This window comes from Biomphalaria glabrata, chromosome 4, assembly GCF_947242115.1.
Source record: "Biomphalaria glabrata chromosome 4, xgBioGlab47.1, whole genome shotgun sequence".
Lineage (NCBI taxonomy): Eukaryota > Metazoa > Mollusca > Gastropoda > Planorbidae > Biomphalaria > Biomphalaria glabrata.
In genome coordinates, this window is record NC_074714.1 from 6706723 (window position 1) to 6732044 (window position 25322).

Genomic DNA, 25322 nt, shown 5'->3' on the forward strand with positions numbered 1-25322 from the left:
GTCACAGAACTAAACGCGATTAGTTTCTCTGTAATGCTGGGGCTAACTTTTATAATAAAGATTATTATTATTATTATTATTATTGTTACGTATTTCTGAATCTTCTGGCTAGAAGTATTAGTAGGCACACAAATAAAAACACTGTAAAGAACTTGACGACTAAACTTTCAGTTTCATATAACTTTAATGACTATTAACTCTAACAATTCGTCACTGTAACATGTAGCGTAGAAGAATGTACAATATCTGTCAGTTTACAGTTAGCTATACTTCGTTGCAATTCATCTCTTCACTTCGTTGCACTTCATCTCTTCTCAACTTGCACCGAGTCGTATTCCACAGAACAGACCAACGACACACTTCCCAGTGTCGCTCCAGGTCTCCAAAACTGAACCAAGTCGTAACAGACCAACGACACACTTCCCAGTGTCGCTCCAGGTCTCCCAAAGCTGAACCAAGTCGTACTCCAGTCTACCACATCAGAGCCGCACACGTCTTACATCGACTGTATCGACTGTAACGGCTGAATTCCACTGTAGTTCGCTGTATAGACTTTAACGACAGTAGTCCACTCCAGTTAACTCTACCCTAGTTAACTTGCATCGAGTCGTACACATTTCTCTTCCACTAGAGCCGCACACGTCTTACATCGTCTGTATCGACTGTAACGGCTAACTCACGACTCCATACGACTGACTTTCACATTAACTCTCTGGCTTATATAGAGTCCCTAATCGCTTGTCCAAAGTTGCACAAACACTCCTAGTATCCTCTGGAATAACATGTCAGGAAACGTCACATCCTGTCTTTATTTATACACGTAGATTCCAGAAAACACTCGCTGCAGTGTCATCAAGTCGGGGTCACACGTAGTGACCTTTATCTGTCACTGTTCATTAGTAACTGTCCCCCTACTTAGATCTGTTCGTCCCCTGGAACAACACGTGTGGACACGTCACATCCTGTCTTTGTTTGTACATGTAGATTCCAGGGAACACTAGCTGCTGTGTCATCTCACCGGGGTCATACGTTGACCTCTACCTATCACTGTTCATTTGTAACATTATTATGGCATTCAAAATCGAAATGTATGCTGAAAGATACGGACAGGTGAGTACACCGTCACACTGTCACAGCTTTCCTACAAAGAACATATCCAGGACGAAGAAAACATGGAAATTATGGGATGGCGACTTCAACTGGCCCATCAGGAAACAACCCTCATTCCAGCCTTTAGCTCCCAAAGATATTATTTGAGTGGGTCTTTTTTTTCCCTTTGGTTCTTAGTGCCGGTGTGTTTAATGTGATTTGACTCCATTTCTTACAGGTCTAGAAATTAGTGGATATTCTCTTTAATTGATATGATTAAAGCAAACAAAGCATTGCCAGAATAGACTAACACGCCAGCACTGATTATATGATCATGCAGACCATAGTACATTTGAATCTCACATCCTTAGCCAACTCAAGCAATGTCTCTGGCACTGTCCAATAATCCATTCTAATAGAAACCCAAAAGAGAGGCATATCGCTGTTCTAGGGCTGTCTGGTGTCATTACGTGTGACCGATTCAAGTCAGAAATCAATACTTCCGTCAGTTTACACACGTGTGCAACCTGCACATTGGTGTACACACACCCACCAACACACGCACGTATTCTATTATAAAGGGAAGAAAAGGAAAGTCTAGTTTGTACCACGTGATGTAATTGTCAATGACTAAGTATCTCTCTTATAGAAGTACGTCGGTGTGACTTCCAAGCTCCCTGGGGGCTACCCACCGTTATTACAAGCATTTCGCTAGTTTCTTTTCGTTCTTCACTGGCTGGTACAAAAGACGTAGACTATACCCTGTACGTTTAACGTACGGTCCCGTTCGAACCTGAATAGATCAGAGAACTAGTAGGCACCCTACCCCCCTACCACATAGCAGTTTATTTTTTTTTATTTAACCCAGTTCTATTTCAAGTAAGAAAATCACATTCCGAGACACGATTGATATACAATAAAAAGGGGGAGCTAACCATATGTCTCGTTCTATGGCTTTCAATGTAGGGCGCTCAACATGATTTCGGGACATCAAGGGGAAAGAAGCGAGTCCCTCCTGCGCTAAATTGCTGGAAGGTGATCCAGTGTGGGCCATAAAGTCCGATTGAAGGAGAGGTAACGTGGAACAAATGGTGTGCATACAAATGGCTGCGATAAACATTGCAACATGGATTAGTTGTATTTGTCAAAATCATTTCTTCTCCAGGGAAACGCAATGGGTTAACCATATGTTAAAAAAACGCAACGAGTGTGTATATAGATATTAAATTTAGAACGACATTACCGCAGCACAGATCCACAAATTGTGACTGATTCAGTCAACTGCAAACTAAGGACGCACAGCTTGGACACGTTATAGAATTATTATAGATGGACCCTTTCACTTGATCTTTCTTAAATATTAATAAAATGTCACGCAGCACAAGATGAAGTGAGAAATTTTCATTTTTGGCTATATCGCAACGATAAGAAAAATGAGTAAGAAAAATGAGTAAGAATCGAAAGTCTCAAATCACGGGGGGTTGACTCATGAGAGGAGAGGGGGTTCACAATATGACAAATAATAGGAATATAAGCAGATATAAATCAGTAGCATCGAAGAAATACATTTTAAAAGCACCCAGTCATCCACAACACGTCACCATCCATTGAAAGAACATCACGTGATCTCTGATTGAGCTAAACAAGAACAAACATTAATCAAATAGGCCCCTCTCTAATTGCCAACTTTTATATTTACACAGTGCCATCACATTTAACAATGTTATAGACTTTTCGGTTCTTTTTAAATGTCTGACTCGTTCATTCAAGCTGGTAACAATATTCCAAGCATATAGATTACAGTGTTTAGTATTCCCATAGAAAACTTTGGTCACGTAAATCTACTTGGGTTTCAGATTGTTATCTACTGTGTTACCAGCAAACTTCAAGTCTGGGATTACTGGATGTGTTGAAGAAAGGACTTCAAAGGAAGTCAGCTAAGTAATACATTAGATCTGTGTTTCTTCAGCGAATGACAAATAAAGAGGTGGTGCGAAAATTGGCAAATTTGGCAGCCTACAGTCGACACAGTAACTGAAACTGTTGACTTAGATGATTATAGGGAGATACAACTAGAAAGGATAGCATGGGAATGGATTCAAGCTAAGGCATGAAGGCCAGGCTGGATGCTTGTAAGTTGTATGGTAAATACTTCAGACTGTCAACGTGGCAGAAGAAGACATCACATGTCGCATTCTTCCGTGTTAAGTTAGTACTACTTAAAAAAACAAAAACATCTGATTTTGTTTATAACTAACTCTTGATTCCATCAATTTATTCGCAGAATAGCAGAGAACAAAAGATACATAAGGGTGGCGATACAGGGGGCAAACTAATTTTTTCTATTCTTAATTGTTAATCTATTGCTTAACGTTGTGAGTGTCAAGAGAAAGATGCATGCTCAAACTATAAATGTGCCACCCTGTCAAGCTGCTCACCTCAAAGGTAGTGACAGAAGTAGAAATGTAAGTAAGTACTCACCGCATTTGTATAGTAAACCTATTCCTTGACTTGAGAGATGCGAATGTGAGATAAGATCCTTTCTTGAAACTTTTGGTCCTCAGTTGGCACTGCATGTCATGATATCCATCTTGTGGGCAATCTGCACAGGTAAATCCTCCACTGGACAGAGGGACACAGTGTGATGTGCCCTTGCACTGGTCAGAGGGGCAGGTCAAACTGTCATAGATGCTAGTCATATTGTACTCACAGTTTGCACCTGCATGACAAATAGGAAACAAGTACATAGTTGTGTGTCTTGAGCAGACTAGACAAGAGCATGGTATAACCACAAGAACTTGGTATAACAACAAAAACATGGTATAACAACAAAAACATGGTATAACAACAAAAACATGGTATATCAAGAACATGGTATAACCACAAGAACTTGGTATAACAACAAGAACATGGTATATCAAGAACATGGTATAACCACAAGAACTTGGTATAACAACAAAAACATGGTATAACCACAAGAACTTGGTATAACAAGAACTTGGTATAACAACAAGAACATGGTATAACAACAAGAACATGGTATAACAACAAAAACATGGTATATCAAGAACATGGTATAACCACAAGAACTTGGTATAACAACAAGAACATGGTATATCAAGAACATGGTATATCAAGAACATGGTATAAAAGTAAAATACAAACACATAAAATAATTACATTTGATGGCATGTAGAGGTTTAACATATCCAGACATAGTCATATATATATATATCTTTGTTTTCATCACTAAATGTAAAACTATTTCTACAAAAGATTCGCCCTTTTATGTTTTTGTATTGATCCTAACACAATGTAGGCAGAATTCCAAACAACAATTTCGGTCGTCAAATTCAAATTCTGTCAAGTCTTCTTTAATCTCTCCAGACTATCTCCCAACGTTTGCTAGCCAGGAGGACTGACAGTATCAGAAAATGTTAATATTAAAACAAATCTAACAGAGAAACAGTGTTGATCTTTATGACCAAGTGTTTGGGGACAATGTTTACCTGTGAAACCTGTCTTGCACTGACATGTGTAGCCGTTCTCATGCCTGAGACACACACCGTTATGTTGGCAGGGCAAACTGTAGCACAGGTCAATCTCTGTATCACACATCTTAGTCTGGTTCATACCTAGAAGACAAACAATCATAACATCATATGACTTATGTCACGGATGAATGTGTGTATGTATGTATAATCTATTTTTACAATCTGCGCGAATGACCGGAAGTGTGTTTTGTTGTCAGACAGAGACCAGCGTGTGTGATATGCAGTAAAGCTGATTAAGGTTTATGTGTTTGATCTAGTGGTTTCATTGTTTTATTTCGTTAACTAGAACTGAACCAGGGACACCTAGACGTATCGAGACCTAAGGTAGATTCTATCGAGTTATAATTATAAATAGAATAGGAAAGTTGTGACAACTTACATATCATATGTTCACATCTAGAGCATACACCAGTTTCACATCTTTACAAAAGATGGAATGATTTATTCTTTTAGTATTTTTTTTTTAAATTAGAGGATCAAAGATCTGTCTTCCTTTTTTAGGAAAAATTACTTGAAGGTTTATTAATTGTACTTGATTTCTCGCGTTACGATGAGCAAGCATTTAGTTACTTACCGGCAAAGCCACTCGGACAAACACAAGAAAAGATCTGAGTTGGATGGACGGGTCGGAACAAGACAGTCCTGGAGGAGATGAATTGTCTGGCCTCGCCACTGTTAACAAGTGATCGACAGATCTCGAAATTGGTGCAGGGCTCGACCAAACACAAGTTGTCATCAAAGGGAAGGACCTGAAACATTTGAGAAGCACTGACACCTTCACGTCTGCAGCTCAAGCAGTTCATGTATGCACTGACAAAGTAAAACAAAGTTAATACAAATAGTACACAGCTTCCACACCCTTTTTTTATTGGTTTTATGTAGCAGCATCTTTCATGCTTATAGCATTCTCAGTGAAGTCCAAGATCTTTTGGGCCAGTGGGGGAGGAGGTAGCTCAGAGGTTTCCGTGCTGCGCTCGGCAAACAGAACTCTGCTCGAGTCAGAATTTGAACTTGAGCCCCCCTGTTAGGTGGCCAAGCTGTTTTGGTCTCTCAGCCACACATCCCCCCACCCCCTTTTCTTTGTAATGTTCAACAAGAATTTTTAAATTTTTAAAAGATACAGAAGATTTTTATGTTGTTTTTTTTTTTAGTAGTAAATATATCAGAGTCATGCTATTAGTGGAGTTTCCCTCAATAAAAACCAAACAAAAACGAGTTTACAAACAGCAAAAACTTTCAAGAAAGAAAAAAAAAAGTTTTTCGAAGGTAAAAAGAGAACAAACAAAGAAACAACAAAAAAAAAACAAAAACAACAACAACATGAAAGTTGATACACATTAAAATTTGTGATGCTCATTAAAATTGAAATGGCCATCTTCTCTTGTTTCAAATGTTTCTTAAAGGGAAACAATTCCACATTCATAATCTGTACTCCGGGACATGGAGAGTTACTAAATCTAACGCAGAGAGAACGAAAAGAAATGAATAGATTAAGGAAAGAAAGAAAAAAGGAGGTTGCAAAGTGGATTAAGCAACAACAACAACAACAACACAGTTGTACATAAATGTAAAAAAACTTAAGGTGTAGGTAAGATGTAAATATTTAGAAACACTTTCTTTAGGACTATAGAAGAAAATCCACAGAAAACCTGTTGGTTCATTTCGCACTATAAAAGTGTAAACGTGTCTCCAAACTTGAAAGATTTGTTTTAAACAGAATTTAAACAGCAAGATAGATATGTCCGTTAGTTTGTATTGCCTGATCTACCAAAGCACCTAGATCTATTCGAAAGCCCAGTAACAACAGAAAACATTACGAATATCAGAAATATGGTGCATTCATTGAATTTCAATTTAAAAAGAAAGATTTTCGGTACGTGGTCATTGCTCCTACCACAAGTCCAGCTGCAATACATGTACCTATATCTAGGCTTCATGACGTATTCCAGTGATGGTATACGAATGAAGGAATATTTACGAGAGTCAGCTTCTTCCCAATGACTATATAAGATAGCATTAAGTTACATTTAACCGAAACACTATTGCAATGAACTGAAACGCATCTAGGTCTATGGACCTACCTGAGATGTAGACAAGTTGGCCAGCAGCGAGCGATGCAAGTAGATGACCTCGCGGATGTACTCCGGGGTGTGGAACACGTCCACCGTCTGACCCTGGGCAGTGTCGATGCCCTTCCTGACGGACACGCTGACGTTCAGGATCTGGGCGGAGACGTCCGTGTCGTCTTCGATGTTGATCACGAAGATGTTGCTTTCGTCCGTGCCCAGGATGCTGGCCAGGCCGTCCACGAAAAATTTGAGCAGGGGCGACAAAAACGCAGTTTGGGTCATTTTGTTGAGCCGTATGGTCACTGCGCTGTGCAGCATGTCCAAGGTGACCAAACGCACCCACAGACGGCATGTCGCCTTCACCTCTGACACTCCGTCTGGAAAAGTGAAGAACAAAAAAAGGTAATAACTTTTAAAAAGTAAAAAACAACAACAATGATCTTAGAATAATTTTGGTGTGTGTGCATAGTGTATATATGGGAGGCATACAAGGCTTACTACCTATCAACGGGGATCAAGTTCGAATCTCGACTCGAGTTTGCTGAGCACCTAAATACAGCACGGAAACCAGAACAACATACTTATTTTTTAAAAGAGTTTAGACCCTAGTGCAGGCTTGAAAGACAAAAACACATAAAAGCAACTTCTTCAAAAAGTGTAGGTTACCTTTCCATTTACTGATTGTTCTAAAACAATTGTATTTACCTCCCTTGCGAAACCAAAAGTCAGTTCATATCTAGTCAGAATGTAGTCCAGAGTTCTTCACCATTATAACCAGCATTGATTTATCAACTTCTGTCAGTATTTATCGATCGGTTCTAGTAGTTCCTTCAACTTGTAAACAACAAAGTAGGAAGAATTGATTTTTTTTGTTTTTAAATAAGACACTTTACAGAAGTGTATAATGATGTAACGTCTTGAGACCAGCAGTCAGTTAACAATGCAACGATTACCAGTACGTGGACTGAGCAATCGGTATATTGTGTCAGTATAAGTAAGAAATGATTGTCAATGTAATGTGTGTAGACCACCAAATTGTGTATTTTCACAGGATCTAAAAAGACTAATGGGTAAATATAAATTGCAAAACCATAAGCCTACTTATACATCTTAAAACAATGCATTAATAAGTCTAAACATATATACTCTTTGTGTATGGATCTATTTACTCTATTAGATCGAGATTGGCTAAAAGTTTCGCTAGAAATATGAAAGATGAAAAAAAAAAAAAGAGCAGGCTATTAGAAAACAGAGAAACTTTCCAATGAATTATTTATTCGTTCATTATCTCATGTCCTGTGGCTAGACCCAGAAAAATATTTGAGCAGCGTGCTGAGATTGCAGTTCTTAATCCCGCTAGACTACTGGTCATTTCAGGTTGCTGAACAGCTCTTTAATCATTCTCCGACTTCTGGTCATCAGTCTTCTGTGAATAGCACGGCCATAGGATTCATTCCCTCTGAATATTTGATATCACAGACATGATTGGAGGGGATAGGACTGGTAAGCTTTAATACAATTGTGCAAGCATACTGGACCCTTTTCCGTTAGATCCTCGCTATTTTCAGAAACGACGACAAAAGTTTCGTCTTCTTAAAACAAAATACATTGAAGGGTAAAGATGAAGTATCCTTAAAATAATCTCCCTTCCCTTTCTTCTCTCCTCCTCTCCCCCTTTTTTTTTCTTATTTTATAATGGGGGGGGGGGGGGGAAGCAATTTGAACCCTGGATCAATGAAGCAATAACCATTACGTTTCATCATGCTCCGTTTCACCAATCAATTAACAGTGAAGACAAGAGCTAAGATTAAAGGACAGGGTTTTTTTTTAACCCCCCACGGAGCATAAAAGACTAGAAGATTAGACTTTGTGTGCAATCCTCATAAACAGTTGTTTTTTTTTTTTTACATTTAATGTTCTATAAAGGCACATTCCTTGTTTCATGTGCTAGGACAAATCTTTACAAATACCCAATCTTCCCTGGTGATATTAGAACAAGGAATGGGTTGCCAGGAAAACCAATGACTTGGCAGAGTTTAGGTCATTGATAAACATGCATGACTAGATTGGCCTAGGGACACGCGTAGGACGTAATCATTTTTTAAGTAACGTCTGTATTTTATAAAATATGCTGCATTAGAAAGATGCTGGAATGAAGGGGAAATGTATACAATTTAGTTCAGATTTACTTTTTTAAGGCCACGCATTTCAAGAAATCTAACCACGAACTATTTGAACCGTAAGATAAAAATGGTTATTCTATACACGAGCTAAAAAAAAGAAAGAGTAGGGCGCTTTGCCCCATTCTATACTTGATGGGAGGGGCAAATACATGGTCACTGTTGCTGGAATACATGAAAGGAATGTTGTCTTGAATGGACATCGCCCTGGGCAGCCCAAAAGGCTGTCTGCTCCACTGATCACATCACAGCTTGGTAACAGTGAGACTCAAGGCTAATGACGCCTCATGTGTTACTGAGCAAGTGTATCCACAGCGGAATTCTCACTCGCCCAGTTGACGCAAGAGCGTGTCCCTTACGGCGATGCCATCAATCCATCTTCCACCCCCGTCACTACCCAATAATATGAATAGTTAATTCCAGCAACAGAAAGCTGGATGGAGTCGAAATGGAAAAATATGGGCACCCGGCTCCCTATGGCAGTTATTTAAAAAAATAGGAATGTCTCCTGGAGTCAAAAAATTTATTATGTAATTTATCTATAGTATCTGATAGGTTTAGTATTTTAACAATGGCATGTGCACAAGTTAAGTCTTGTCAATCAACATTCAAAAACATCAAGTACATTTCTATAACTCTGATTTTATGGAAGGTGTTACGTGACACATTCACTCATTTGTAATATGGTAGACAACACACTTTGTAATACAGCACATCTAGTCATAGAAATTCGTCAAAGACTACGTTTTGTCATAGGACTTAAAAAAAAAACAAATCAACTTTTGTGTAACGATTTATAAAGTACAATAATTATCTATTTAATAACAAAAATGAACAAATATTTTCTCCCTAGCTTTAAAACTAAAGCGAGAGGTTTAAGTTTGTCCCATGTCTTAGCCTCGTTGTTGTTTGGTGGTTGTTTGGTGGTTGTTGTTTGGTGGTTGTTGTTTGGTTGTTGTTTGGTGGTTGTTGTTTGGTGGTTGTTGTTTGGTTGTTGTTTGGTGGTTGTTGTTTGGTTGTTGTTTGGTGGTTGTTGTTTGGTTGTTGTTTGGTTGTTGTTTGGTGGTTGTTGTTTGGTTGTTGTTTGGTGGTTGTTGTTTGGTTGTTGTTTGGTGGTTGTTGTTTGGTTGTTGTTTGGTGGTTGTTGTTTGGTTGTTGTTTGGTGGTTGTTGTTTGGTTGTTGTTTGGTGGTTGTTGTTTGGTTGTTGTTTGGTGGTTGTTGTTTGGTTGTTGTTTGGTGGTTGTTGTTTGGTTGTTGTTTGGTGGTTGTTGTTTGGTTGTTGTTTGGTTGTTGTTTGGTGGTTGTTGTTTGGTGGTTGTTGTTTGGTTGTTGTTTGGTGGTTGTTGTTTGGTTGTTGTTTGGTGGTTGTTGTTTGGTTGTTGTTTGGTGGTTGTTGTTTGGTTGTTGTTTGGTGGTTGTTGTTTGGTTGTTGTTTGGTGGTTGTTGTTTGGTTGTTGTTTGGTGGTTGTTGTTTGGTTGTTGTTTGGTGGTTGTTGTTTGGTTGTTGTTTGGTGGTTGTTGTTTGGTTGTTGTTTGGTGGTTGTTTCTTCAACGTCACCAACTTTCAACCCATTCTGCTATGTTTCTATTTTTGTAACTCTTAGAAAATAATTCTTCTCTTTTACAAATTCTAGAAGCATTCCCTGGTTATAAATACATAAATCTATCATTAGAACTGATTTAAAAAGTTGGGGAGAAAAAAAAAACAGTCACGCCTATTTAAAAAAATGTGAAGATAAAATATAGCCCAAGTTGTGCAAGACAAACGATACTATAAAGAGAAAGCCCGGTAATGTAATCCGAAATCAATTACTCTAATGAATCCCCCACATCTCCCCCCTGGGACTCGGGATCAATAGAGAACTTTTTTTTTTATCCCTGTGAAGGAGTGGGGACGAGGCATCATATGCTAAATCATTTGCTGTATAATAGAAATCAAACATAAGACTTGAATATAGGGTCGAAGTAGGGAAATTAAAACTATCACAAGAAAAATGTTTTTTTTTAACAAGCACAACGTGCCCATGTGCACCCTAGTACACAGCTGCGCCAGCTGCCGGCCACGGCTAGACTTGTGTAACCTCGTGAAAAAAATGCAAGCTTTTTTTTTTTAAAATAAAAGGAAGCAAAAGCAGCGACTTATTAATACTTATTATTATATCAACACTAATTAAATCTGAAGAAGCGCCTGAGATGTTTAGGATCAAAAAAAGGACATACGTTGTTCATGTATGTTGGCTACGTGCGTGTAGGCCTAAACACGGACATTCCTTAACTCTTTCTCTCCTAATCGACGATACCATCGTTGATTTGACCTAATTAAATTAAATTAATATCTAATTTTTTAAACTTGTCTTAGAAATTATATAGAAGGAGCATGCATGTCCCTTTAATTCTATACCAAATACAAACATTTTTGTTAACAAACAACAAAGCTATTGAAGCACTATTATAACAGGGGTAGTGAAATAGTAATGCGCAAAATGAAGAATTCCTTTAGAATGTGGAAAAATAATTACGGAGAGAAAGAGTTAATACCTTAGACTCTAAATCAAAACTTGGAAATAATGTTCTCAGCCAGGCATCTTAAAGGGCGGTAATCTCGTTTCAGTTTCTAATAAATGCTGCTTTCTCCTATGTATTACAAACGAGGAATTGTTCCAATTTCCATAGTCTCCCCAACAACCCCCCCACCCACCAAAAAAAAAAAAGATGCCTATCTGTGCAAAGAATATTAGATAATTTTATCCGCACTTTCCGTCGGGGACCGAGTCTGAATACAAGTCATGAACATGAAATATTCATGAGTGTTTATGTCTTTCCTCACAGCCAGTTGTGACTTGGACTTCGAAATCTCCCCCACGCCATCTCGCCCCCCCCCCCTCTCTTTATTAGCACTGCCGTAGTCTTATCTGGTAAAACTAACATAGACCATAAATACCCTCGGCTCGCGTGATTCTCCTCTATGTGCAAGGCATTGTTTCTCTCCGCTGTACGTGCTAAAACAACTGATTCACCAGGGGCTCGTTACTAGTCTCAAGTGGACCATTAAATGGGCTCCTAAAGGGAAAGAGTGAACAATTAGAGGCATTCTCCTTAGCCTCACAATAGCAATTAAACAGAACTAAAACATACTGGCTTAGTAATATATATCATATGTGAATGTAGGTGTGTGGGACTTATGCCACATCTATCTATCTATCTATCTATCTATCTATCTATCTATCTATCTATCTATCTATCTATCTATCTATCTATCTATCTATCTATCTATCTATCTATCTATCTATCTACCTACCTACCTACCTACCTACCTCTCTCTCTCTCTCTCTCTCTCTCTCTCTCTCTCTATATATATATATATATATATATATATATATATAATATATATATATATATATATATATAATGATACATATTCACGTTTTGTATGTTTGTGTCCAGACGTATATTATGTAAAGAAAATAGTGTTTGGGTGTGTGTGTGTGTGGGGGGGGGGGGTTGTCCATTAGATTTGGGATTTAAGTTTGTTGTTTAATTGTATTATATAAGTAACATTTTAATGTGTGGGTTTTAATTTAATAAGTAACATTTTAATGTGTGGGTTTTAATATTGTCCAAAAACAAAATGAAACAATAAAAAAAAAAGATCAATGCTATTTTATTGTTCAAACGAAAATTTAAAAAAAAAAAAATAAAAAATAAAAAAAAGGAAACAATTTGATGAGTGTCAACCTGTGCTTTTCGGACACCTCGCCTATAATTTATGGGGTTAGGAGAACCATGTCAATGTCTCTGACCTTTCACAGTTTATATGTTTGGCATCATGTATCGGATGTTCAGAATTGAAGACTACTACACCCAAACCCAAACCTCCAGCGGGACTGCGGGGGGGGGGGGGGGAGGAGGTGGGGGAGAAGGGCAAGGTACGAACCCGAGACTGTCGAGACATATTCCGACCACACGACCAGCAAGTCATCCATAGTTCGCAACATGCATTCATCAAATAGTCAAAACTATTAAAAATCTTTAAAAAAAGAGAGATAATGAAAGATGCCATGACTTATATACTATAATATAGAAGGCCCTTAGAAAAAATGGTTATTCTAAAAAAAATGTCTTTTATAAATTATTGTCAGACCGTCTGGTCAACAGATATTCCCTCCACCCACTGGATATATATATATATATATATATATATATATATATATATATATATATATATATATATATGAGAGTTGATACATTTTGATACCACTATAAGCTTCTCTCAAAGTTCACAAACGCTTTCAACGAAGACTGACAAAGACTGCCGAGTCTCTTTAAAATGCGGACAGGAGTGAAACAAAAGCTGCTTACTGTCGCCTTAAAGTTTGTTGAATGGTTTAACATCAACTTTTTTTACTACATTTTTGGGGGGACATTATTAATGGCAGACTGAAAACTATCACGCAGCATTAGGAAGACACAGGGTCTAGGGTTGGCTCAATATTATTTCACCCGCATTCAGAAGCACTCGCAGACGTGAAACAATTTGAATGTCAACCCAAAGAGAACTTAAACCGGAGCCTAACGAGCTGAATGAGTGGATGTGAAATGTGTCCTGAAGTCGGACAGAGACGCTGTGACTAAAGACTATTTATTCCAAGAAAACATGACCACATTAAAAGAACAGAAGTGCGAAGGAATAACACAGGGCAGTAAACAAAGTCAAAGGTGACCAACATCCATCTGACCACGGTACGACTACAAATACTGAGCCGAAGTCATGCACAAACAGCACCTAATATAGAGCTCATAGATATTACAAAATGACTATACCAAACATGACTGCTTCTAAAAACATTCAAATACTATTTGAAAAAAGACAATACCTCCTTTATAGTATAGTATTTTATACAACTTATAGAGCGATTGTCGGTTTATTTCTTAATAATTAATGAAAGTAAGATAAAAAAACAATATAAAATTTTTAACCCCGCCCATTTTCCCCATTCCCCCCCTCCCCGGAAAAAGAATCCTGGTTAAGCGAATGTATAGATCTACTACACTTTATAATACTCTTAAGATCAAGACTTAGAAGACAATGCGCACAATTTTCCTGAACATTAATTTATTAAACTCTTGAATCAATAATGCCTTGCATTCGGAAATTCCCAAACGCGATAGTCCTTTTAAAACCGAAGCTGGATCTAGTTCTTTAGTCAAATTTAAATGTACTTCTATTTTACTTTGAAAAATTATAACGGTCAAGCTAGAGTTTTCTCCGTGTGGTCAACGTCTCTCCGCGATATACATCAACTGTTAAATTTATAGGAAAATCGTTAGGGCCGTATTTTTCTTTTATAATCAGCGTCCAGGTTCCACCCTCCACATTCTATGAGGTTCTGACTTGAATAGAGGTATTGTAAAAAGGGAAATTTGTCATAGCAAAACAGAATGACAAGAAATCAACGAATTCCTCAACAAAATACGGAACACAAGGAACGAACATGACCAATATATATCCACCATGTTTTGCTTTTAATCCCCATGACAGACCAATAGAGCACGAACATATTTTTCTCTAGTGTTTTCAATAATGCAAATTTAAACAAACAAAAAAAAATCTAAAAGCCCGCTACGAACTATCTCCAGGCTTGGTACCCTGTGCTCGATAAATCCGACGGGAGAATGCAGTACCGCGTCTATAATTAGTCGTCTGCCGAGGATGTCGTCTTTATTTCACTCACGTGAGTCATAGCCGTGTAATCAATACAGTTCAAAGTAGAGTTATGCGGAGTGACGTGATAGCACGTGACGCGTGCACGTAGACACATGCATAGACTGGTGTGTTATGTCTAGGGCTAGCAGTGGAAGAGCATAGCTCTACGCGAGAGACCAACTCAAGCGAGGAGACAGAAAATGATACAACTTCTTGAACACACACACACACGGGAGACTTGAATCCAATGAAAGTGTTGCTGTTTCGATCTATTTTTGGTCAGGTAGTCCAATTTCAAAATATATGTAGAAGTCCATAGCGGTGGCGGGGCGCTGGCATATCACAAAGCTTTAGTTAACACTAAGGAATTCTGAAGCAGTGTGTGGTATACTTCACCTATTCAACTTTGACTACTACCCTTCCATGTGGTGTGTGCAGAGCGTCATTTAAACAACTCTCAAGAAGCCGCTATTGTTTTTAAACTAAAACTAAACGAACGCACCAGTGAATAAAAGAACGCGTTCTTTCTAAGATCTGGACTGGTCAAAGAAAGTCACTACTGATACTAAATACACAACAAAAAGACTGTATGGTTGGGGGAGTGGTGGTTGAGTGCGGGTTCAAATCTCGGTGAAGACTGAGATTTTTAATTTCGATATTTTTAGGACGCCCCTGGCTATATGACTTTAGTTAGGGAAAGTAAAGGCGGTTGGTCGTTGCGCTGGCGCCATGACACCCGCTTTAACCATCGGCCATTAAAACAGATGATTTTTTACATCATCTGCCCTATAGATCGCAAGATATGAAAAGAAAAAAATAAACTATCCGAATCAGTAAGACCTATTGGGCCGAATACATAGTTTTATTTTGTTAATGGGACACAGGTCAATCAGTCCTGTAACAGTGATTACTGAAGTATCCCAGTTTGAGAAACATTTACTTAAGTATGTTTCACGCATCAATGAATCTTAACTTTTGCATTCCTTGCTGTAATAAACTCGCCAACTTGACTGTGTGATGGGCCGCCTGGAGAAGAGAAACTGAGACTGTTCAGACAAAAATACGGGCAGCGGACCAAGGAAGTCACGTGTGTGTGTGTAGTTCACTCTTGAGTTGCTCTGGACAAGTAAGACAAGAGAGGCGCTACTGGTGGTGCATGACGGAACTAAATACCTCGACCTATTTCTAGAGCAGACGTTGGTCACGTTGTAGCCTAGAACGCCGTGACACACACAAAGCTTATCTTTCTTCTTTTAAGAAGCGATGTTTGTCACTCTCCAAAGCTTTTCCAAGGTACAGTAGTTGATGTCAGTCAATTATTTTGTTTCCTTCAGCGTGAGACTCACTGCTCTTGTATTGTTTTAACCCTCGGACCGTTGAAGTATTCATAACATATCACTAATTCATTCGCTTAGACGTCCTGAGTTTCCCCACATCAAGAATGTCTGGCGATTAGAATCTATAACTTGTTGTCTATGCACAACATAAACAGTTTTTCTGGCGATTTCAAGACCCCCGTGTTACATTTCCAGCTTTGCTTGAAGAAGAATAAGAAAAAATCTTGTAAGTGCTTTAAGAGTGCGATGTTAGGTACTGACGTCTTCCCGGGTACAAGTAACGTGACAGTATATTCTTTGTGGGTAGCAATTAAACAGAACAGACTGGCTTTTAGCACACAATTAACAACATATTCGTATACGGCAGTCGTCCTCGCGTTTTGATCTCCGACAGACACCAAGTCAGACTATTTAGTCCGTCGCCATTGTAGTCAAAACAAATGTAAGGGTCGGTGCATGTGCACTTTGAAAAGTTTAGTTTTGATCGAATAGATATTAAATGTTTATTTTGAAAGAGTTCGTGCCGCAGTTAAAGGAACTTAACATTTGGAAAATATTTTTAAGGGATATATCATTCAACGCAAAAGACCAGGGGCGTAGCTAGGAATTTTCCATCGTTTGGGGGCCCGGAGGGCTTGACCTCTCTGGGGGCCCATGCATTTTGCGTAATTTTAATGTAAAAAAAACTAATTTGGGGGCCTCTCAAGTGGGGGCCCGGGGGCATTTCCAAGTTTTCCCCTCCTTCCCCCACCATAGCTAAACCACTGCAAAAGACGTAGAGGAATGGAGAAAGATGACCGACAGATCATGTGTGGTACCCCGACACAGATCCAGTAGGCTTCATCCTTTTATGGGTCTACACACTTAGCGCTTAAAAAGCAACATAAGGCCTACAGGTATATTCCTTACAAGGATATTGTGTTTACTCTATGCAAGTGTTATCTATCGATAAATTACCAAACTTAATGATTTTGAGTACAGGTAGACCTAGAATTGGATGTCCATTATATAATATACAATTTATCGGCCGGGTGGTATAGAAATGCCCGGGCCGATGATGACACCCAGCCCGACGGTTCAACAGACTAAGATGAAGGTGAATAATAGTTTATTTACATGTGTTCAATACAATACTGTACTAACTAATGTGTTCAATACAATACTGTACTAACTAATGTGTTCAATACAATACTGTACTAACTAATGTGTTCAATACAATAATGTACTGTTGAGTGATGCTGTGTAACAGAAGACTTCAAGAACAATAAAATGTACATTAAAAATTAAATAATACGAAAAATGCCGGGGCCCCCAAACCATGAAAAATTTCTAGCTACGCCACTGATGGAGACCCCTGTTGATTATCATGAACGAATAATAACAAGACTCTGGATATAACTTATAAGACATGAAATCAGCTGTTTAATCGAACGCCATCTTGGTTGATAACAACAGTTACAAGGGATGTTACTCCCAAACACCGAGTGGTGCAACCTATATAAAACACACATCAACAACCCCCTTTTTAAAAAAAATTAACCACTAACACGTTTCCTAACACGACAGAGCACACACACACACACACAAATGTTGAGTGAAAAAGTGTCTGTAAAATTATGGTTGAGAAATGGCGAAAGTGACCGAAGAATTATTTCTTTTTATGGCCCCAACAACCAAAAATAAAGAAGTGTACAATAAAGGTGTAGTTTAATGAGTGCTAGACTCCTGGAGCCTCTACTACCACCCGGCATATATATAAGAGCAGATTGAAGAAGTGTGCCGGGCATCCAACAGAAACCAGCAACACTTAAAGTCACCAACAATTGTAAACAAAACCAGAAGGAGGCTTTTTTTTTTTTTTTTTGTAGAGGAAAACTCAGGAGAGATCTGGGTTCAAAGCACACAGAGTCATTGAAGAGAGACAGACAGACAGAAAGATGGAGCTTGTTCTGTATAGCTGATATCGTAGTGAACTAATCTTAAATCAGTTTGATATAAATATATCATGGGGGGAAAAAAACAAGTTAATCTCAAGAGAAAATTAGAATATGCATTAGCATGCATGTATTTTTCCAATCAATGTAAGCGAAACTTTCTAGACTATATGATGCCGATCTAAAAACTGAAACGCGTTCCATGTTTTTCAAAAAATATAATCAGCATCTTATTTGCATTGATTTTGAAATACAATTACGTCGTTACGAAGATAGCAAAAAGGGAAAAAAAAAGTGATCGAGAGTGTGTGGGGGAAGAGGAGATATTTACTGATGAATCGTTTTCTATGCCATCAACTGTTTAAAAAATTCGGTGAATGAAAGCATGAATATAAACTTCCGATTTTTGTTTTTTCATAGGCACGTTACAATTATTCTGATAATTATTGTCGCTGGAAGAATCGAAAAAGGCAAAGCGCATAATGGGGAACCCCCCCCAAAAAAAATAAAAAATGTCGAAGCAATCTCTTGGGAGTGGAGCCGAGTGGATGCCTGGAACAAAAGGCGTTTCCGGAAACAAAAGTGAAAACAAAAACGGATGGAAACATGACACCGAGAAAAGAATCCCTATCAAGAGTGATAAGAACCCTTGAGAGAGCCGAGAATTGGCGGCAAGCTTCAGTGCGAAATTTAACGTGTTTCTTTTTTTAGCAAATCACTGGGTTTACTGCCGCTGAGGGAGTTTCCAGAAAATGGTCGCAAATGCTAAATTCTTAATTTAAACGAACGGTCAAAAGATGCAGGGGAGCTCATTCGTGTCTGGATGTGAGTGAAAAAAAAAAAGCGGGGGGGGGGGGGGATATTAATCACGACGGGGGGAAAAAGATATTTTAAAAGATATTTATTTTTGTAGCATTTATTCAAAAAATATTTTTACTTCAATGAAAACGCGATAAAAATCTTTAATCGAAGAGATTTTGTTTGGTGAGAAAAAAGCTATGGGGGGTGCGAGAAAGTGAAAAAAAAAAGCAGAAGGGAGGGTGACGTCGCATAGAGTACTCTCATAACACTCACAGCAGAAGACCTCGGTTCGAATATTTATTATCATGTCGCCAGTTGATTAGTGCAGTAACATATGTTACATGTAAAGAAAAGCATCAACAACTTTCGATTCCCTTGACAGATGTTTGTGTTACAAAACGATTGAGTCCTTGGCTGTGACGGCTTCGAGTGCAGGTGAAGATTTGACCCAATGCGGTGTTGGGAACGTAATGACGTCATATAACACTTGAGTAAACCGACTTAGCTCTGACCATAGGCCTACTGTCATGTTCTAATCGAATGCTTCAGTGGTCAACACCGTGTCCAGTGGTGAGCACAACAGGGGAGCCACATTAAGCCCCACAGTGAATCACACATTCGTCTTAACGTTCGTCACTAAGTCCCAAGTCGATGACTGAGTTGTTACATTTACTGTCCCACCATCAACAATAGACTCTCTCTCTCTCTCTTAGCACAAGCCTTCTAACACATCGGAGGTAGGCTCGCTAGTTTGGGCTATCCACAACAAGACAATATGTATTCTTTGGGTCTTTTATTCATGACCATTACTTGTAGCCAGGCACCACGCTGGCAGCTATCAAAATAACTGAAGGGTTTCCAGGGTGAGTCACGTGCCGTTGCGGTTAGTAGACAACAATTAATGTAAATGGTTGGAGTGGACAGAAGAGTGGACGTATTCAGCACCTGGTCAGAACAATATCAATACCCCCAAGGGCTTACTTCCCACTGAGATGACAATAATTTTAATTCCTTTCGGTGAGCTAGTTTTTTTTTCATACTTAAAGGGCAGGCAACCCATTGGCTTTAAAGAACAAAAGAGAGAGAGGACAAGGGGAGAAAATAAAGTATGCCGATTTAATATTTGCTAAGAAAAATCCATCGTTAAATGCACTCGCTTGAAACGCTTCTCCCATAAAACCCCATTTTTTTCCATTTTGTTACTTCCCCTGGTCATCACCGCTCTTCACAGCAAAACATCAATCAAATCTTTCTTTCCTTGATTTCTAGACAGTTCAATTTAAAGGTCTATCATGAGTCATAAGATTATAACCACACAGAAACGTTTGTGGAAAAATGGGGGGGGGGGGGGAGAAAGAGACCTTCCCTTCAAAGGAGTAAGAGTGAGGAATTCAAATAAAACGAGGGTAGTTGTGTGGAAATACCCAGCTTTGTTTATTAAAGGATAAGATCTGATAGAAATGTAACAGCAAATATTTACGAATAATGAGGTATATTTAAACTATTAAAACTTTCCCCAAAAAATGTTTTTCAGCAAATATCACAATTAAAAACAGTTACAGCTATACAAATATATAGGAATACTAAGACACTATGCCTTAACCCTTAAGATGCGTGTGGTAGCATAGCCTCTAAACATTTATATAGTAATTTCCTTTGTATGTCTTCATTTTAAAACAGCTCAGCACTTTAAGGGTTAATGATAATGCAAAAAAAAAAAAATAATAATAACTGTTACAATAATCTAGTATGATAGAACTTCAATTGCTGACTATTAAAAAAAAAATTCACTCACCAGACACGCTCATTTGAAAAACACCTGTACGAGGAACATCTGAATTAAGTCTAGGATCCAAGGTCACTTCACCTGAGGACTCATTCAGGTAAAGCAGGTCAGCTTTGTTGCCAGAGAGAATTTTGTAGATTAATTTATCCCTGTCAGAAACATCCGGGTCAAATGCTGGAATTTTGCCTATGGGCCCAATAGGAAATGACCCACCGAAATTGTTGTAGATGATAGAGAAATCTTCCAGAACTGGAGGATTGTCATTGACATCCTGAACCTGAATAATGATCTTTGCGGTGGAGATGAGAGTTCCAGAGGCAGCTCTGAGGACAATCTCATACGACTGCTTGTTGCTTTCATAATCCAAATTGATGCGAGTGACAATGATGGCAGGGTCACCAGGACGTCCGGCCAGTTCAAAGGAATCAGAGTCTGCACCACTGGCTATGGAATACACTACCAGGGCATTGACCCCTTCGTCTGGATCATCAGCTTTGATAACAGCCACAGTTGAGCCTATTGGACTGTTCTCATCAATCTTAACTGTAAAGGTAGATGCTTCAAAAACAGGGGCATTGTCATTCACATCATCTACATCGATATGTACAACCACTGAGGAAGATTGAGGCTTAATTGGATCAGAGTCCACAGCCACTACAACCAGATCATATGCTGCAATGGTCTCTCTGTCAACAAGCTTAGCAAGTCTAATCCATCCTTGGTTGTCAATGCTAAAAGCCCCATTGCCATCATTACCACCATCAAATGTATACTTGACCTGCCCATAGACACCATCATCTTTATCTATGGCAGTGACATTCAGAATCTTCGTACCCACAAGTGCATCTTCAGAAACTTTTCCAAAATATTTATTCTTCTGGAATTCTGGCTTATTGTCATTGACATCTTTCACAGTAACAGCTATCTCTGCTATATCATTCAAAGGAGGTTTTCCATTATCTGTAGCAATAGCTGTGAGCATGTATGCAGGAACGGTTTCTCTGTCCAGCTTCTGTTGTACTTTGATAACACCTGTGTCTGGATCTATAGTGAAAACTGAAGAGCCCTGCAAGGAGTAAGTGATCCTGGCATTTTCACCCCTGTCCCTATCAATAGCCACAACAGAGAAAACAGAAGTTCCAATGTCCACATCTTCACTGACCTCAAAGCTGTAGCCTGTGTTGGTCTGAAACTCAGGTGCAAACCTATTGGTGTCAAGGATGTCGATGTAGACAAGAACTGTATCACTCTTACCATCTTTGTCTGTAGCAGAGATGGTCAGAATATATTTGTTCTGGTCCCTGGCGTCCAGTTTCTTATTGACTGAGATGATGCCTTCTCCCTGGGTCTGTTTTATCTGAAATGAATCTTTGTCATTGCCTCTATCAATCGTATAGGTCACCCTAGCATTGTCACCTTCATCTGCATCAGTGGCCAACACTCTTATAACCTGTTCACCTTTAAGTGCCTCCTCAGATATAGATGCATTGTACATCCTTCTCTGAAATACTGGGGAGTTGTCATTTACATCTTTCAGAGTTATAACCACAGTTGTTGTGGCACTCAGAGGTGGGTCTCCTTTATCCTGAGCTTTGACTACAAAGGTGTACATTGATTGAGTTTCTCTGTCAACCTGACCAGAGGTTTTAATCCAGCCAGTCTCCGAGTCAATTTGAAATGGAAACAGCTTTGGGGGGTTAAGGACAGAGTAAACCACAAGCCCATTGTTCCCACTGTCTTTATCTTCAGCCTGGACTTGAACAACACTTGTGCCAATAACCACATTTTCATCAATAGATGCACTGTATGACATTTCATTGAACATTGGGCTGTTGTCATTGACATCAATCACACGAACAAAAACAGAAGTGGAATTTCGTCTGGATGGCGTTCCTTGATCCTCAGCCCAAACGACAAGTTGGTAACTGGGTGTGTCTTCATAGTCAAGCTGACCAATCAAAAACAATTTACCTGTGTACTTGTCAATGCTGAATTTGTCCTGAGACTGCCCAGCCAACCTGTATGAAATCTGAGCATTCAAACCATCATCAGCATCAATCGCTGTTACATTTAGAATCTCTTTCGTTAAGCTCACTTGTTGATCTTCTCGTAAGTTAACCACGTAACTGTCCTGCGTAAATTGAGGACTGTTGTCATTTTCATCAAGTACATTTATGGACAGAGTGAAAGTGGAAGATCTTCTGTCATTTAAAATATCGCACTGGTCCATGGCTTGGATGATCAATTTGTAGGACGAAACTTTTTCACGGTCAAGGGATGAACGAGTTGATATTGAGCCTGACTGAGTTTCAATAGAAAAGATATCATTGGGTTGTCCAGCATTTAAAATACTATATCGAATCACAGCATTGTTTCCACTATCCCCATCCACAGCCTGTGCCTTGTAGACTTCTCTCACTGGCTCACCATTTTCAGGGACTTCAATTCTTGCATTTGTTGCTGGAAATGTTGGTGTGTGATCATTCACATCATCCACAAGAATTGTTAGTAATACTGAGGCACTTCTTCGCTCAGATTCTGGTAAAGCGCGGTCTGTGGCATAAACAAGAAAAACATGAGTTGTCATGGTTTCTCTGTCAAGTTTCTTGGTGGTGTTAACAAGGCCAGTTTGAGGGTTTATGGCAAACATGTCAGAACTCCTTAAATCTTGGTAAGCTTCCATTCTGTAGACAAGCATACCAGCTTCGCCCTCATCTTGGTCAGTAGCTGTGATGACAATAACAGACAATCCAGGATCCTGTTCCTCTTTCACATGTGTGTTGTACTGAGCTTGGGGAAATGTGGGGGGCCTGTTTTTTACCTGACGCTTAACTCTTCGTGGAAATCTTTGAGGTAAATCGTGAGAATGTGAAGCCTCTCTGTGATGAAACTTTTCAGCTGCGTTAGTTTGATGAGAAACTATTTGAGGTAAGGATTTGGGTTGAGATGGGCTGAACATTGAAATGTGCTTCACTTCCTTCAAAGTTATTGTATAAGGAACAATGTGTCTTGAGTCAGAACAAATAGCAGTGACTAAGAATTTAGCTTTGATCTGTCTATCCAAACACCTGTCTTGTCCAAATGAAAAAAATAAACTAGGATCAGAGATGAAGATATCCTGGCTGAGTGAAACCACCTGCACTTTGCATGCATGATACTGGAGTGGTATGAAGCTGTACAGTGATGTCACAGTTCTGCCCTTTTTGAAACATGTATTTAAGTGAGAGGCAGAAGGTATCAATAATGTCACTGCAACGTGTCCGTTTTGTCCATGCAATCTCTCTCTCTGCCACTCCTTGTGAAAGACTTGGCAATCATGCCCACTCAGGAACACATAATATGGAACCACAACAGCTGCCTTCACTGTAAAGTTATTTACATGAAACTCTGATTTGACTGACTTGACATTTAACTGTACTGGATTATGATTTAATCTATTGCAGTCTACCTTCCTGTGTAATGTGTAAACTCCATAATGTGAAGAGTGAATTATGTCAAATGGAAGCACACTTTTAATATTTTTTGATAGATCTAGATCTGGTATTTTCCAGCTGTAGTGCCAGTTGTCACTGGGCATTGTGGCATTTAAATAAAATGATGTGCCACCTGAGTCCTCCACTGGGTGGTGAATTTCATAGCTGTGCGTTGGTGATATATTCCACAGAAGTAAAAATACAAGAGATATTGACGAACAGTTCAGGCATGGCCCTTTTGAATTGGTTTCGCTCAATCCAGTAATGGGCTTTTGTCTTGGAGATAAGCGGGCATACAAGCAAGTCGTAGAAGTAGATCTAGAATTTAGATCTATTACCTCGTCTGATTGCATTTTTTCATTATTCTATTCACTTTTTATAGACTCTAGATCTGGGTCTATTTCTAATCGAGATCTAGATTATTATGAATATATAGATACTAAGAATAACAAATTCCTGTAATTAATTTCCACACTGATCACAAAATTAACACACTGAGATCTCTACGAAAGCACACATTTTAAATCCAAGGCGTCTCTTTCTTTTTCAAATCACTTGACCTGACAACTATACTGCCATTTCGATAGGGTGAACACAGGTAGAATCTAAGGGTAAGAATAGTAATAAAAAAAAAAAGGGGGGGGGGGAAGGACACTAAAAGCAAGGGAGATTACTCAGCACAACTTGAAAACGTCCCATTCATACAATTTTGGCAACTTTACAGTGACAACACCTCAAAATTTGCAAAACATTTTTTTTTAATTACAAATTTCCACAAGAATTAGTTTTTGACAGTAGATCTATCTCTGAAAAAAAAAAAAAAAATCCACTGAAATTTGTACAATCCAGACTTTCTGAAACACAGCTGTATCCAACAGAACACAATCGACACACTTCCCCCGTACAGTGACAACGAATCATGGCTGGAAGCGTTTGTGCGACAGTTCGCGCCGTTACATTTACCTCCCTACAGTTTATTAAACTTTCAAATCCTTATAGTTCAATGAATATGATTTTAAATATCAATACGTCTAATCTTAGGATCTTTGTGATACAGTAATTTTATATTTTAAGGGTTACTAGAAAACATAACACAATTATTTAAATTTACTTAAGATCTATAAAGATTCACAGTTATTCGAGGGAGTGAGAAGCAACAGCAGGTCACATGACTTAAACAAAGGTGTTCAATACTATCTTACAGGAGTGGGCCGCCTTTACTGTTACTGTTAATCGACTTGAACGTCACAGTATGAGACTCCCACCAGCCGTGCTGTACCTGGGCCAATTTGACCTGGGCTCATAGCGGTACACAAAAAGCGGAAAATTAAATCGCAGCGGTCTTTCGTCGATTACCTTCTGAGTTCTTAACTGTTCTTCTTGTAATAATACTT

The 25322-nt window shown here is 38.8% G+C and overlaps 1 protein-coding gene across 1 annotated transcript in view; it reads right to left on the reverse strand.

The window, feature by feature from the left end:
* Window positions 1–24862, reverse strand: part of LOC106056736 (cadherin EGF LAG seven-pass G-type receptor 2-like) — a 99653-nt gene extending 74791 nt beyond the window's left edge. The window contains exons 1-5 of the mRNA XM_056027619.1: window positions 20465–24862; window positions 6725–7089; window positions 5218–5392; window positions 4599–4724; window positions 3571–3808 (exon numbers count right to left, since the gene is read on the reverse strand). Coding sequence (XP_055883594.1) covers window positions 3571–3808; window positions 4599–4724; window positions 5218–5392; window positions 6725–7089; window positions 20465–24281 — 4721 coding nt within the window. The 5' untranslated portion in view covers window positions 24282–24862. The remainder of the gene's footprint in view (window positions 1–3570; window positions 3809–4598; window positions 4725–5217; window positions 5393–6724; window positions 7090–20464) is intronic.
* Between the last annotated feature and the right edge of the window lie 460 nt (window positions 24863–25322).